Source organism: Sus scrofa, chromosome 12 (genome assembly GCF_000003025.6).
Source record: "Sus scrofa isolate TJ Tabasco breed Duroc chromosome 12, Sscrofa11.1, whole genome shotgun sequence".
Classification (NCBI taxonomy): domain Eukaryota; kingdom Metazoa; phylum Chordata; class Mammalia; order Artiodactyla; family Suidae; genus Sus; species Sus scrofa.
Genome location: NC_010454.4, coordinates 11701767 through 11716768, shown reverse-complemented (window position 1 = coordinate 11716768; position 15002 = coordinate 11701767). Strand labels below are relative to the sequence as shown.

Sequence of the window (15002 nt, the reverse complement as noted above, 5' to 3'; positions counted from 1 at the left end):
TTACATAGATGGATATGGGGTAATGTTGTAATATGGATTTCGTATCATGGGCTGTGGTCAAAGAAAGCTTGAAAGTCACTCATCTATCCAGGTTGCCCAGCTACCCGATGGCACATACAGTTGTTGCTGTTTTGTTTTTTTTTTCCCCAAACAAAGGCATATTGTTTAGCATAGGGTGTTTTTTAAACAGAAACACAAAGGCAATGGGAGCCAGAGTTGCTTATGGTACAGGATGGCCTTAATTACACCACCGAATGTTCAATATTAGCATAGCCCGGCCACAGGCAGCCAACACACAAACCTGAAGCTGACTCCAAACAAGGAACACAACAGAAACTGGTACAGCAGGAAATGGGAAACTGGGAATTGCTGCCTGATGCTCTGGGTGCACATTCCAAAGAGATTATTCCATATGGTCCACAGAGCTGGAGTCTAACATGAAAAGAGGTAAGGCGTTTGCTTCTGGGGGGGTGGGGGGGGGCTGAATCCTCCAGATGTTTGAAACAACTCCAGGCTCTCTGGCCAAAGTCCAAAAGTGAACATCAAGGTGAAACATTAAAAAGCCACTCAAAAAGCAACAGGGTGGAGTTCATGTTTCTCGGAGAAGGCAGCCCCAGCCCGGGGCCGGGAAAGGGTTCCTAGACTGGGAGAAGGAGACTGTGTCTCGCTGAGTGGGTTAAGTGAAAACCCAGTATAGACCAATGGCAAAGTTTCTGACGTCCAGAGCCGGCAGGCGAGGTGCTCTGCGCTGGGGCTGGGGCAGGGGCTGGCCTGGCCGCAGGGATAGGCTGCCTCTTTGTCATTGGCCCTGCCCAGATGCCACGTTGAGATGCTCAAGGACAAATGGGAAACTTTTTCCTGTGCTCCCATCTTCCCGGGCCTCAACACTTCGCCTTCGGTCAATTTGCAACCCCCGCTCCTTTCCCATCTCCTTTGTTTTGGCCACTGCTCCTCCTTCTCCAGACCCCCACTTAGGTCATTACCCTCCTCCCTCGCCCCCCACATTCCTTAGCCTCCTTTAGCCCCATTCCCCTGGCTAACTCCCTCCTTCCTTCTCGGCCGGCCGCTCCTGGCTCTCCGCCTGCAGCGGGGGATGGGGGCGCTCAGCCCCCCTGCTGGAAGAGGGGAAAAGAGGAAGGGGTGGCTACCAAGACCCGCACCAGTCCGGGGAAGCACCAGCCTTCCCTCCGAGGGCCGATTGGGACGTAGGCCTGTGCCTCTTGCTACAAGCTGCCGACTGGACAACACCCCTGATCGCCACTTTTTCTCTCCCACCTCCCGTCAGGGCTGGTGCCTCGGCTTACGTGCAGTCCTGGTTGAAAGAGAAGCAGCTGAGCGCCGCCTCGACCCTGCCTGGGGGGCGGCCCGCGGCCTCGGCCTCCATCGGGGTTCGACCCGGGGAAGCCGCAGCTCGGAGCGGGCGACAGCCACCTCAGCAGCCCGCTGGCGCCGGCTCCGCGGGCCGGGGCGCCGGCCCCCCTCCGCCCCTAGCCCCGCCCCGCCCCAATTAGCTCCGCCCCTTCTCGTCCTGCCCCGCCCCTCATGCCGGCCCTCCCAGGACTAAGCAGCCGAGAGGGCGGGGTCCCCACTGCCTACCCCCATTGGTCGAGGGCCCCTGTCGCGGCGCACCCTTGGCCAATTGCCGATGGCTGTGGGCAGAATCCCTCTGTTGGCAGCCCGCCCCCAACTCCGTGAATCGGTTTGCCATTGGGCGAAGGTGAGTGACGCAAAGGCTGCAGGACACGTGGTGGTGTTTTCATTGCCAGGGCGGTGGGGCGGAGCGCGGGAAGGGAAGAACGAGTGCAGCTCCCGCCAGGCCTGCTGGCACTGGTCTGGCTTCTACGTCGTGGCGGCGGCAAAGGAGAAAGAGGACGCGCTCCTTCTCACTCCACCCAAGCCTCTGTCCTGTGTAATACTCGGTCTATTGAACTACAGAGTTTAGTAGAGAGCGTTAGACGCCAAAAGCCCCGCCCTCTTGCAGAGTCTTGAAGCTGCTTTGAAAACTATTTCCAACTTGAGGATGCTAAGGCCAGATAAATAGTAAGTTATCTTATCCATTGCCCTGTGGTTGAGAACTCTTACTGCAGGTCAAGCACTGTGTTAACTATGTATATTATCGCCTTGAATTCTTATAAAAGTTTGTGAGGAAAATAAAATTATGCCCAATTTTAAAAAGCTGCAACGAAGCACGCAACTGCTGAACAATTCTTTCTGAAGTAACACACTAAATGGTAAAATGTGAGTGTGTCTGATTTCAAGATCTGTGCACCAAATGACTCTGTTAGACAGTACTTGGCAAAGCCTATCTGATCTGTAGTTGAAAAAAAATGAACGTGTGTGTTTAGTGTGGTGTATTTTATGAAAGGAATGACGTATCAAAGACAGCATAATTAAAAACTCACATAATTCCAGATGAATCCTGACAAAGTGTCTCTTTTCCCAAGCTAAATACATATTGCCACGTAGAATTAGCAACACAGTTGGTAATCAGCAGCTCTGCTAATTTTGAATTTATATAATTACTGACGAATTTTTTAATTCATGCTTTGCAAATTTTGAGACCAAATCATATTTTATTGTTGTTTTACCACAGCGTTTCAAACTGGCATAGTTCAAATCTTCTATTTTGTGACAAAGCTATATATATGGTTTTTTTTGGAAATTGGGCCTACAGTAGGTGAGCAAAGAGCACTATTTCACTTCAGCTTTTCTAACTAACTTCTGGTTTTGGTTTTCTGAAATGCAAATAAAGGAGTTTCTTCTTTCAATGCTGTTGTTCTCTCTCTCAGCTGATGTAAAAATATAAAAATAGTTCAGCTCCTAGATCTGCTGATGTTGACTGCCCTTAGTTGCCTGTGAGGTTTTGTATAAATCACCATAAGGGAAAAAGCTGCTGCTTGGGTGCTTTAACTGCATCATCTTTGTAACCTCTTGGATCAAAGGTGCCTTCCCCTCCTGCTCCCAGCTCCTCTGGCAAATGCTGCAAGCTTTTTTTGTTCTATTTAGAGAACCAAAGTCTGGCTTGCTAGGTCCTAGGTTGTTGGGAGAGTTATATAATATGCACAGTATGTTTTTAAAGTAGAAGCCATTGTTACCAAGAATTTGGACTTTATGGGGTAGAGTTGGAGCTGGTGTTAGTTTTTGAACAGGAGTGTTTCATGATAAAAAGCAGTGTTTCAGGCAGATAAACTTAGCCAGGGTGTGCAGAACAGATTAGAAGGAAAAGCCTAGACTAATGTGAAGTTTAGGAGCGAAGGAATGTGAAAAACTAGACTATTGGATGGCAGCAAGACCAGAAAGTTTAGGGCAAACGCAAGAGACATTTTTTTTCCTTGAAATGTATTTGCCATATAGCATTGTGTAAAGTTAAGGTGTACAACGTGTTTATTTTATACATTTGTATATTGTAATATGACTGTCATTGTAGCGATAGTTAGCACCTCATCACATCACACCAAAAGATATTTTGAAGCAGTGCTCTTCAGGGGAAAGGTAACGTGAGCCACAGGTGTGAACCGCATATGTAGTTTAAAATTTTCAAGACAGGTGTCATTAAAATTTTCTAGACTCTGTGTTAAAAAGGGTAAAAAAAAAAAAATGGGCGTGTTAGCTTTAATAATATATTTAACCCCCTATATCAAAGGTATCATTTTAGGAGTTCCCATTGTGGTTCAGGAGGTTAAGAATCCAACATAGTGTCCGTGAGGATGTGGGTTCAATCCCTGGCCTCACTCATTGGGTTAAGGATCCGGCGTTGCCATGAGCCATGATGTAAGTTACAGATGTGGCTCAGATTTGGCATTTCTGTGGCTGTAGTGTAGGCTGCAGCTGGAGCTCCGATTAGGCCCCTAGCCCAGGAACTTCCATATGCCACAGGCGTGGCCTTAAGAAAAGAAAAAAAAAAATCTTTTTCACAAGTAATCCATTGTAAAATCGTTAATCAGCCAGTTTAGAATATCATTATTTTTTAACATAAGGATTTAAAATGCGGCGTGTGTTTTTCACTTAGAGCACATCTCAGTTCGCACTAGCCATGTTTTAGGTCTTATTGGCCCGTGGAATTTTGAGAGCATAAACTGCAGGGCATGGAGACTGATGGGGAAGGGGCATGGCAGGGAAGAAGAGGGAGGACTTAATGTCGATTTCATCCGTGGTCCACAGGCCCCTGCTGCTTTCCGAAACCAGATGTTTGGCGGTTATTTAGGAAGATGCATTTCCCTTCAGACCCATTGAGGTAGTAGAATTAAATGCTCCTTGGAATTAAGGTTCTAGCCTGGAGATGTAGGTCTGGAAGAAAACGGATCACCTTTCCAGCCCCACTTTTCCTATGGCTGCTGTCCCTTGGCTGTTTCCTATTTCGTTAATGGTTCACCATCTGCCAACAACCCATGGAATAACATGGAAATAACATCCCAGGGCTGTTTCATCTGGTTTTATTTTTCCTAAGACCATACAGGAATCCGTATTTTATGTAGCTTTATATTTATAGAAATATTTATATTATATAAACTTGACTTTTTGTAAAATTTTTAAATATTGACAAATAATTCTTATTTTTAAAAAAACACTATGTGAGCCAAACTAAATACATCAGTTGGCTGGATGTAGTTTGTGGAGTTGGTGACTTCTGTTAGAGGCAGAAGCAGCCACTTTGAGAGGTTCCACCCTCATTTAAAAAAAAACCTCCAGACGTCCATTCATATAAAAAACCAAGGAAAAGGCTATAAATAAATTCGGAGGTGCTGCAGTCATTTACTATCAGGCTGGTTTTTCTCTTTTTAAGTCCTAATTCTCCTCCTAGGCTCTTTGGGAGTGGAAACTCTTGAGTTGAATATCGGGGCTTCTAGCATCCTAATCCTTCCATGTTCTTGGAACAGAGATTTCAAGGCTAAAAAACAAAAGCAAAGGACATTGGTGATTGGGGGGAGGGTGTGGAGAATACTGTGGTTTACCGAAATGGGGACCGGATATTTGACTTTGTCGCTTTTTCCCAATGGAAATTCCTAAGTGTCCCTCTTTTCCCAGACGAAATGTCCCTTATTTCTAGTAAGTCAGCAGAATCTTAGGAGAATCAGGCCAGGGTCTGGGAATCAAACCTCCTTGGTCATATGAAATTGCGGACCACCATTTAGGTAATGAGAAGACGTCCTATTTGCATAACGACCAGGTTGTAATTTTAAGATGCCGATGGGGCATGCCCAGGGCATGACCAGGGGACGCTGGAAATGAGACATCCTGTCTGATGCAACCCTCCTGCCACCCAATATGGCTGCCCCCGGCACCCACCTGTCTATAATTAGAGTAACTACTAGGTGAGCCACTGCCACTCCTGGCTGCTGCTGCTTTTTATAAAATCCATTCTATTTTTGTAAAATCAAGTCACAGGAAATAATCACCTTTTTCTTTTCTGATGTATTTCAACACTTTGAATGTGAGCTGCGGAGAACCATGACGGATAAATGTGTGCGGTGGTACTTTGAGAAAAGAATGAAGGAGGAGGGGGAGTGATGGTGAAGGGGTGACCCCGCGGGTGGGGGAGAGGGACAAGGGATGGCTCACAATTCGAAGGAAGCTCATCAGCCCCACAGTTCCAAGCAGGGGAGGAGGGTCTGGCCTGCAGGGTGCTGTCTGGGAAAGAAGATGGTCCCATGAGACTGGCAGTCAGGAAGTCCCCAGCCAGGGCTCTGGCTGAGCAGAAGGCATAACGGGGTTTTTCTTTTTTCTTTTCTTGGTTTCTTCCTCCTCCTCCTCTTCTTCTTCTTCTGACGGCACCCATGGCACACTGACGTTCCTCGGCCAGGGATCGAACCTGTGCCACAGCATCGACCTGAGAGCTACAGCAGTGACAATGCTGGATCCTTCACTGCTAGACCCCCAGGGAACTTCACAAGCGGGTTTTTCTCTTACTAATCGTAGGCGCCGTCGGTGTGGGGGAGCATGACGCAGTGAATGAACAGCCCCTAAGATGTGGCTTCCTTCCCCAACTGGAACCATTATTTCTGGGTTTGGTGATTTTAAAAGAGGGAGGGCAGGGAGCAAAAACTAACAACTGACCTAATAGTCCTCGATTCTGTATTTCCTCTCAAGAGTAAGAAACAATTATTTCCGTGGAGAACTGGTGTCTTTGTCTTCACCTCCTCTTCCATCTCTCTTATTTTTGTTTCCAAAATAATCTTCCTAAAACACCAAGGCCCATCACAAGTTCTCCCTAAATAGTTGCTGATCCACTGACGTTCACGAAGACAGCAGCTTTCAGTGCATGCCTCTGCAGACATACCTTGAGCTAACGGTCTATTATTCAAGACAGTGTGGGGAGGTTCACTCATGGAGTTTCTGCTCACTGGGCCATCCTAAGAGCAGCCAAGATCAGTATAGGTCTAGGTGATGTCTGGAAATGGAAAACAAAGCCTTATGGAGGAGTTCCCGTCGTGGCGCAGTGGTTAACGAATCCGACTAAGAACAATGAGGTTGCAGGTTCGGTCCCTGGCCTTGCTCAGTGGGTTAAGGATCCGGCGTTGCCGTGAGCTGTGGTGTAGGTCACAGACATGGCTCAGATTCCGCATTGCTGTGGCTCTGGTGTAGGCCGGCGGCTACAGCTCCGATTAGACCCCCTAGCCTGGGAACCTCCACATGCCATGGGAGTGGCCCAAGAAATGTCAAAAAGAGGGAAAAAAAGAAAGCCTTATGGAAAGCTTGGCTGGAAGCCTCCTACATCTTCTCATTTGGTGATCACTGCATCTGTCCTGGCCAGGGGATTTTACCCCCACATCACTATCATAAAACAAATGTGAGAGATGTGGGCTAAGCTGCTAAAGACCGCAGGGCCATTTGTGATGGAGCTATTGTTTGCACTCACTTCCATGCACCAGATTTTCAGGTCTCCGTTCCATACTGCCTCTCACACTGCTGTGGCTCAAGGCTGGAAACAGAGTGCATCTGGACCCGTGTGCCATCCTATAAAGGGACAGAGAGGCCAGATAGTGAGGAAAAGGCAGGATTGTGCCAGGAAGGCCACAGGCCAAGTGCCAAGGGGAGATGTGGAGTCCTCCAGCTTTCCAGAAAGATTCAGAGCTTCACTTATGTTTGTTGGGGTACTCTGAGAAGTACACTTGGCACTCTTGGGTGGATTTCGCGTCCATGAATTCAACAAAACTTTGATCAGAAAGGTCCAAGAAGTTCCTGCCGCCATGGTGCAGTGGGCTAAGGATCTGACTGCAGCCACGCTGGTCACTGCAGAGGTACTGGTACAATCCCCAGCCCTTGCAGTGGGTTAAAGTACCTGGCATTGCCACACCTGAGGCACAGGTCGCAGCTTAGGCTCGGATTCAATCCCTGGCCCGGGAACTTGCATATGCTGCAGGTACGGCTATAAAAAATATTTTTTTAACAGAAGTCTAAATTTAAGTAAATAAATAAATAAATTCCAATTATTCCAAAAGGCAAAATTTGAATTTGCCCAGCCAGTAAGTATTTACGTAGCATTTATATTGAATTAGGTATTATAAGTAATGTAGAGATGACAAAGTATGTGGGGAGATGTCTAAAGGCCATGTCATTTTATGTATGCCATGTTTGATTCTGATATAGGGCAGAGGTCCTGGAACCAACCCCTGCAGGTACCCACCCTCAACTGTGCTAAAAACATCTTTTGTTACCAAGCAAAGGGTTAACTTGCACTCAGAGGTGGGGGTGGCTTGTTGATAAATGAAGCTGTTAGGCTCCGTCTGGGTTTCTTCCTGGTCTAGAGAGATGGCCTAGGGTGTGGTAACCGTTCTTTGTGGAATTCTTTGTGTCTACGAAGAGGGTGATTTCAAACATTTTAGGACAGCAGGGTGAGGACCAGGCATCCATCGATTCTTGGTGAACAGTGCCATCTAGTGGTCCATGGTTTCCATTCCAAGCTGGTGGGTGGATCTTGAAAAACCGACTTTCGTGAGACCTGGAGAGTTGATCCTAAAGCCTTGGAAAAAGAGTCCCGGAGGCTCCCTATGGGTTATACCAAAACCTCTTCACTCTCTGTACATGGAAAACACAGAGACCTCATTCACCATCTCCTCTGCTGGAGGAGAAATTGGGAAGGAGTTTGCATGTACGCTCCTTTGACAAATTTTTATTCAGTGCCTATTGTGCACCTGCCATGGTTCTAGGTCCTGGGCATGCACCACAGGGATGAATTTTTTTTTTTTTAAATCCATGCCCATGTGGCAGAAAGACCATCAAGAAAAAAATAAAGAGACTAGTTTAGACAGTAATGAGTGCTAAGAAGAAAATACAGCTGTGAAAGGGCATCTGGAAGTGCTAAGGAGGGGATCCATTCCAAGGAGAGTAAGAAGGGAAGCCCTCCCCGGAAGATTCCATCTGGACAAAGGCCTGAAGCAGAGGCAGCCCTAAAAATAAATAAATAGAATAAAAGCTCTGGAAAGCCCAGGATTGTGTTCATTTGACATGGTTTCACAAGCTTTACCTAGATCTCTTTTTTTTTTCCAGGAACACCCACTCTCTTCTTGTGGGACTTGAGAAAGTTAAAAAAAAAAAAAATCAGCTCCGATAAGCCTTCGAGGATGTTCCTGAAAGTCATAAACAAGTCAGGTGCAAGGTCAGCAGCGAACAGTGTTTTTCCCAAGGCCACCGCCCAGCTGCAAAATGCCTAACCGTGAGTGACTCACGCTCTCTTATTAATGCCTTCCCCAGACGTCAGGGCTCCCCCCACGTCTGAGCAAAGATTTCCGAGATCCCCGAGGATTAAAACCCCCTCCCGCTTCAGGACCACCTCTACCTCTGACTAGATTCCCTTCTCGCCTTAGAATCACTTACCGTGAACCCCAATCTGACAAAAAGCCACTTCCCGCCGCCTCCGACGGAACAGTGCCTGGTTCATGTGGTGGGCACACTGCCTCGCTGCAGTGCGGTCATCAACTGGCACTGCCTGGGCAAAGCTGGTGGTCTTTGCGCATAACTGGTTTCAGCTCCCAGTGTTTTGTAGAATAAAGTTTGAGAAACACTGGATGAAACCATCACTTTCTACTCTGAAGTTCTTCAAGCCTCAAGCTGAGACATTGCACCCCACCTAAAATGTCTTGTGTACCTACTGGAAAACAGGGTAGGATCCACCAAGGGAGTGAGGGCTGTACCGTTGAATATTTTAAAAATAGGAAGTATTATTATTATTATTACTATTACTATTATTATTACTTTTGAAGGCTGCACCTACAGCATATGGGAGTTCCCAGGCCAGGGGTCAAATCCAAGCCACATCTGTGACCTATACCGCAGCTTGCAGCAAAGCTGGATCCCTCACCCACTGAGTGAGGCCAGGGATTGCACTCACATCCTCATGGACACTACATCAGGTCCTTAACCGGCTGAGCCACGGTGGGAACTCGGAGTATTATTTTTACAGGTTGCCTTGTGTCTGGTCCCCCATGCTGCTAACATTTTTGGTTGACCATCTGTGCTGTGGATGCTCTTGGCTTGACTGGGGCTTCCTACCCACCCCTCCTTCACGGGGCAACACGGGGATGTCCAGAGAAGGACCAGATTGGTTCTAGGCAAACCATGTACACATCCTCAGCCCACCGGGGGAAGAGGGAGGGTGTAAGCAACAGTGATTCATGAAATCCAACCCACATCTTAGAGGGCTCATTGCAGCAGCAGAGGGGAGAATGGAGAGGAAGATGGGTAAGTGGAGGCAGAGATGAGGCAGGAGGCTGGCCCATCAGTCCCAGTGGGAGATGGTTCGACCTGAACTCCGGTGATGACCGGGGTGGGGGTGGAAGCAGACGTCACAGGTTCCAGTGGCCGGTTAGTCCCAGGAGTAAGGAAAGACCACTCAGCATGCAGAGTGGCTGTCACTCTAACTGGGGCTTCCTGGGGTCTCAGGGTCTTCCCAGTAGAAAGGAGCTTGTGTTCTTAGCAACGCAAATCTCACTAGTTCTTGCTTCTGCCTTCTGTAGGGTATTCTGCTTCCTTCAAAGCCTTGCTCAGTAATTACTAGAAGTCCCTGGAAATGCCTCCCCCATGCAGGGACCTGCCTGATGTGACAACAGCAATGTTTGGTTTTTCCTTTCCAATACTTTTTCTGCTTTTATGATCATTTTACCATCATTTATGATTTCTCCGCTCTTACGTTCGGGGGGGGGTGCATCCCATTGATTCACTTTTTAACTGAGAGGGACGTCACATTCAACAAACCCTTTTGTTTGTTTGCAGCACAATTTATTATCTGGCCCTAGAGTTTGAGTATTAATTGATATTGATTTAATGCCCCTGAGAACTCCTTTGAGATGGAGTAACCCCAAAAGAAAAAACTTCAAAATGTGCCAGAGAGGTAAATACCAAACTTTCTGATCTACAATTTGTCAACATAAAATACCAGCCATTTCTGGAATCATCTTAAGAAAACTCCAGCAACCACATGTTCATGGCTGGGTGTCTGGTGTTGATCTTTGGAACGTATCACATCACTTGGGCCCAAGGATTTTTTTTTTTTTTCATCATTTACCAACACATGCCTGCATGTAGGGGTCCTTGGTGGCTGAAAGCCCTTGTTTCTGCAAGCAGACCCCAAGCATGCCAGCACTGGTGACCCAGAGAGGACCGTGTCCTTATGCTTTGGTGAACAGTCAAGGGTCGACAGCCGCTGGCAGCCGATGCTGGACAAGAGTGCAGTTTGGGTGGGGTGTGTATGCACCTGTCTCAGAGTGGGGAGGTCTCGTTGATCCTGAACATGGAATAATTCTTCTTTCTCCCTGTCACCATCATCTGGTCTTGCAAATTGCTCTGGCAGGACCATGTGGGTCACAGTGAATTGACGAAGCGTCGCTGTCCGCAGAGTCCTCCAGGGTTTTCCATTCCCCTCCCTCACTGTATGAGATCTGCCAGCCGCAGAGATCTGTGGACAAGATGTCTTGATAAAGCTGCACGTCGCCGTCCTTTAACCGCTACATTCTGAACAGCGCTTGGCTAGCAGCTGGCTCTAAGGCCCTGTTTACGGGAGGAGACGGCCAGCATAATTGATCGCGTCACTTTTGTTGGGTTGATCTGCAAATACACGCGGCAAGGAGCTGCTGTGGTGTCGGGGCAAGCAGGACAAAGCACTCCTGTGACCCTGCCTGGACAGAGAGGGGTGACGGCAGAGAGGGGGTCGGGGGTGTGGTTCCTGGCTCCCCTTGTAACCTCCGGCTAATTCTTGCTTCTTGCATTGATCTTCAAAATCCAAAAACGGCTCCCATTCCTGCAACTGCTGGCATCTGAGCAATTTGCTTCCTTTCTGTCTCTGTCAATGTTGGATGCCTCCGTTTTGTTTTTGTTTTTGTTTTGTTTTGTTTAGAAAATTTCAGCTGTGTTTTTGTTCTTGCTTTGCACAAGTTTTTGGCATTCCACCTTATATTTCTTGAGAAGGTCCTTTTCCAATTCATCTGTCCCTAGGCCTGCAGTCTCCTCCGGCTTCTTCATGCCATCCCACTTTTAGGTCCCCCACATGGCTGGTGGTCTTAATACCTGGGGAGCCTTTCTACAAACAAGAGGATACATTGACTGTAACCAACAAAGGCATTTTCCAGGTTTCCTTCTTCCAAATGCCACAAATGCCATCCTCTCCATTTCTACTGCGGATCTACTCTCCCATCCTGCCCCCAGACACGGAAAACAAACTTAGGGTCACCAAAGGGAAAAGGGTGGGAGAGGGATAAATTAGGAGTTTAGGATGGGCAGATACAGACTACTATATATAAAATAGATAACCAGGCGTTCCTTTTGTGGCTCAGCTGGCTGAGAACCTGATGTAGGCGCTCCATCGTGGCTCAGTGGTTAACGAATCCGACTAGGAACCATGAGGTTGTGGGTTTGATCCCTGGCCTCGCTCACTGGGTTAAGGATCCAGTATTGCCGTGAGCTGTGGCATAGGTCGCAGACGCAGCTTGGACCCGCGTTGCTGTGACTGTGGTGTAGGCCTGCAGCTACAGCTCCAATTGGACCCCTAGCCTGGGAACCTCCATATGCTGCAGGTATGGCCCTAGAAAAGACAAAAAGACACACACACACACACACACACACACACACACACACACACACACACACACACACAAAGAACCTGACGTAGTCTCTGTGAGGATATGGGTTTGATCCCTGGCCTCACTCGGTGGGTTAAGTATCCAGCGTTGCCCCACGCTGTGACATAGGTTGAAGATGTGGCTCAGATCTAGTGTGGCTGTGGCTGTGGCTTAGGTTTCAGCTGCAGCTCTGATTCAACCCTTAGCCTGGGAACTTTTATATGCTGCAGGTGCAGCTGTAAGAAGAAAAAAAAAAGAAAAAAAAAAGATAACCATCAAGGACCTACTGAATAACACAGAGAACTATATTCAGTATTTATTTATTTACTTTTTGTCTTTTTAGGGCCACACCCTCAACATATGGAACTTCCAAAGCTAGGGGTTAAATTGGAGTGGCAGCTGCCAGCCTACACCACAGCTCACAGCAATGCTGGATCCTTAAGCCACTAAGGGAGGCCAGGGATCAAACCCGCATCCTCATGGATACTCGTCAGGTTCTTAACCTGCTGAGCCACAACAGGAACTCTAAGCTAAATCCTCTTGATGCACCATTAATCTCCAGATATGCTGGGACATGATCTTCAGATAAGCCAGGGGTATGATTTCATCCCAGCTTCTCTTCAGCCTGGGGATCTCCACTCTGCAGGTTTCCTGTTAGGGTGACAAGTGGTGCCAGTCACACAGCTGATACAGGACAAACTGCTTTGTTTCCATTGACTGCAAAGATCGTGCATGACATCGAAGGGGGAATGTCTCAGAGGCAGTCGACACCTGAATCTTAGACATAGGGTAGATGATATGGGATAGAAGGAGAAAGAGAGAGAGAGAAAGAGAGAGGGAGAGAAACCAGGTCACTGACAAAGAGGTAGTAGCTGAAGCCATGAGAAGAGGTGGTGTGTAATGGAAAACGTGTCCGTTGGTGAAGAACTGGAATGAAATGTCCTGGTTTGAGGCTTTGAGTATTCCTTTAATTTTAGTTCCACTATCAGGAGGAAGCTGGCTTGTGTGTTGAGCCGGCTGCGGCAGCTCTAAGCCACACATTGCTAATGAGTGAGAGCCTCTGTTATAAATGGAAATACGAACTGGAAACCACTCATTGGCTGAAACGAAGTACACCCGTTTATTTTGGTAGCTATTATCTACAGGATCGCCAATTTCCTTATTGATTGCAAATCCACAGAGGGAATAGAAAGCTGGTGTATTTTCTAAAAACACGACTGAGAGTTTCCACAGCTGCGTATCTGAAGTGGTATGATTAGACTTTCCTTGGTTCTATGAGGTCAGAAACATCCTTTAGTGGGTTTCTAATTTCTTATGGAAGTTTGGTTCCATAGGTTATTTTAGGAGCCTTTAGGAAAGACGTCAAGTGGATGAGACATATTTTAAAATATTTAAAGTGGCCATCTCCTAGGTCCTCGGTTCTGGCCTTTCTGCTTTCTCCCCAAGGCCCTATTCCCACACTTGGGGTGTAAGTCAGCCTCTATCTGCAGATGACCCTGGCCTGACCTCACTCTCTGGAATGCTCTGCCTGCCTTTGACTTTCACTCTGAGCACATCAACATGCACTGCCAATGGCATTCCTGATGGGATCTCTTTCTCCGAAATTCTTAAAAGAATCCTGCTTCGGCACTTCCCAGGGAATGGTGGGAGAGTTGTCTTTTACAGAGAGATGCATCCCATACCAAGGACAGGAATTATTTTGCACCATCGTATGCATTGACTATTTGCAAGGTAGGCTGTTCATTTCCATTCTTTTCTCCTGATCCGTGAACATAGTGTAGATTCTGAGGTCTTCTGGACCTGGGCGTATCATTTCCCATGAACACATAGCCCAATGCCTTACACCTCCAGGGTTCTTATCGCAGTAGCCTGTGTGTTTTCTTCAAAGCAGTTATCACAGCCTGAAATTAACTTGTTTGTTTGTTTGTTTACATGTTGCTGTCTATAGATCAGGGTCTTCTCCTAGCATCTAGAGCAATGCTTGATCACAAAGTAGGAGCTCATGAAATATTTGCAACCTGACTGACTTAAAGAATCAGTTATTTAAAAATCATACAGGAAGTTCCTGTTATGGCTCTGCGGTTAGCAAACCCGACTGGCATCCGCATCCACGAGGACTCGGGTTTGATCCCTGGCCTTGCTCAATGGGTTAAGGATCCGGCGTGGCTACGAGCTGTGATGTAGGTTGCAGACTCGGCTTGGATCTGGCATTGCTCTGGCTGTGGCATAGGCCAGTGGCTACAGCTCCAACTCAACCCCTAGCCTGGGAACCTCCATATGTCGTGGGTGAGGCCCTAAAAAGACAAAAGGCAACAAACAAACAAACAAACAAACAAAAAAACACATACATGAGTTCTCTTGTGGCACAGTGGGTTAAGGATCCAGTATTCTCACTGCAGCAGCTTGGGTTGCCGTTGTGGTACGTGTTTAATCCCTAGCCTGGGAACTATACTCTGGGTGCAGAAAAAAAAAAAAAATCATACAAAAATTAGCTTTTTGTTAACTTACTGTAGGTGCTGCTTTTTGTCTCTTAAACAGTGACATTGTCCAAATTTAATTGGTATAATGACCAAATGTCAACTAACTATATTAGTGGCTCTTGAACTTTTTGCATTTCCTTTGACACTCATAAAAATTATTGACCCCAAGGAGCTACTGTTTGTGTGAGTTATATCTATCATTATTTGGTGCTATAGAAATGAAAACTGAGAAGAGTTCAAAATATTTATTAACTTATTCATTAAAAATAATAAATTCATATGTTAATATTAATATCATTTTTTTCTGTTTCTAAAATAAACAAAAAATAAGGAGGGACGTAGTTTCACACTTTAACAAATCTCTTTAATGTCTGGCTTAAGAGAGGACAGCTCAGCAGGTTAAGGATCTAGCCACTGCTGTGGCTCAGGACACTGCTTTGGTGTAGGTTCGTTTAGCTGGCCTGGGAACTTC

At 46.8% G+C, this 15002-nt stretch overlaps 1 protein-coding gene, 1 long non-coding RNA gene and 1 pseudogene across 2 annotated transcripts in view; 1 reads left to right on the top strand and 2 right to left on the bottom strand.

Moving 5' to 3' along the window:
- The window catches only part of WIPI1 (WD repeat domain, phosphoinositide interacting 1), a 36678-nt gene extending 35241 nt beyond the window's left edge, over positions 1–1437 (bottom strand). The window contains 1 exon segment of the mRNA NM_001190294.1: positions 1305–1437. Within this exon segment, the coding sequence (NP_001177223.1) occupies positions 1305–1384 (80 nt within the window). The 5' untranslated portion in view covers positions 1385–1437.
- LOC106507955 lies at positions 1534–9146 on the top strand. The gene is made up of 3 exons (XR_001304383.2): positions 1534–2040; positions 8488–8653; positions 8805–9146. It is a non-coding gene; the product is annotated as an uncharacterized LOC106507955 (long non-coding RNA).
- Positions 10388–11816, bottom strand: LOC100522461 (annotated as a pseudogene).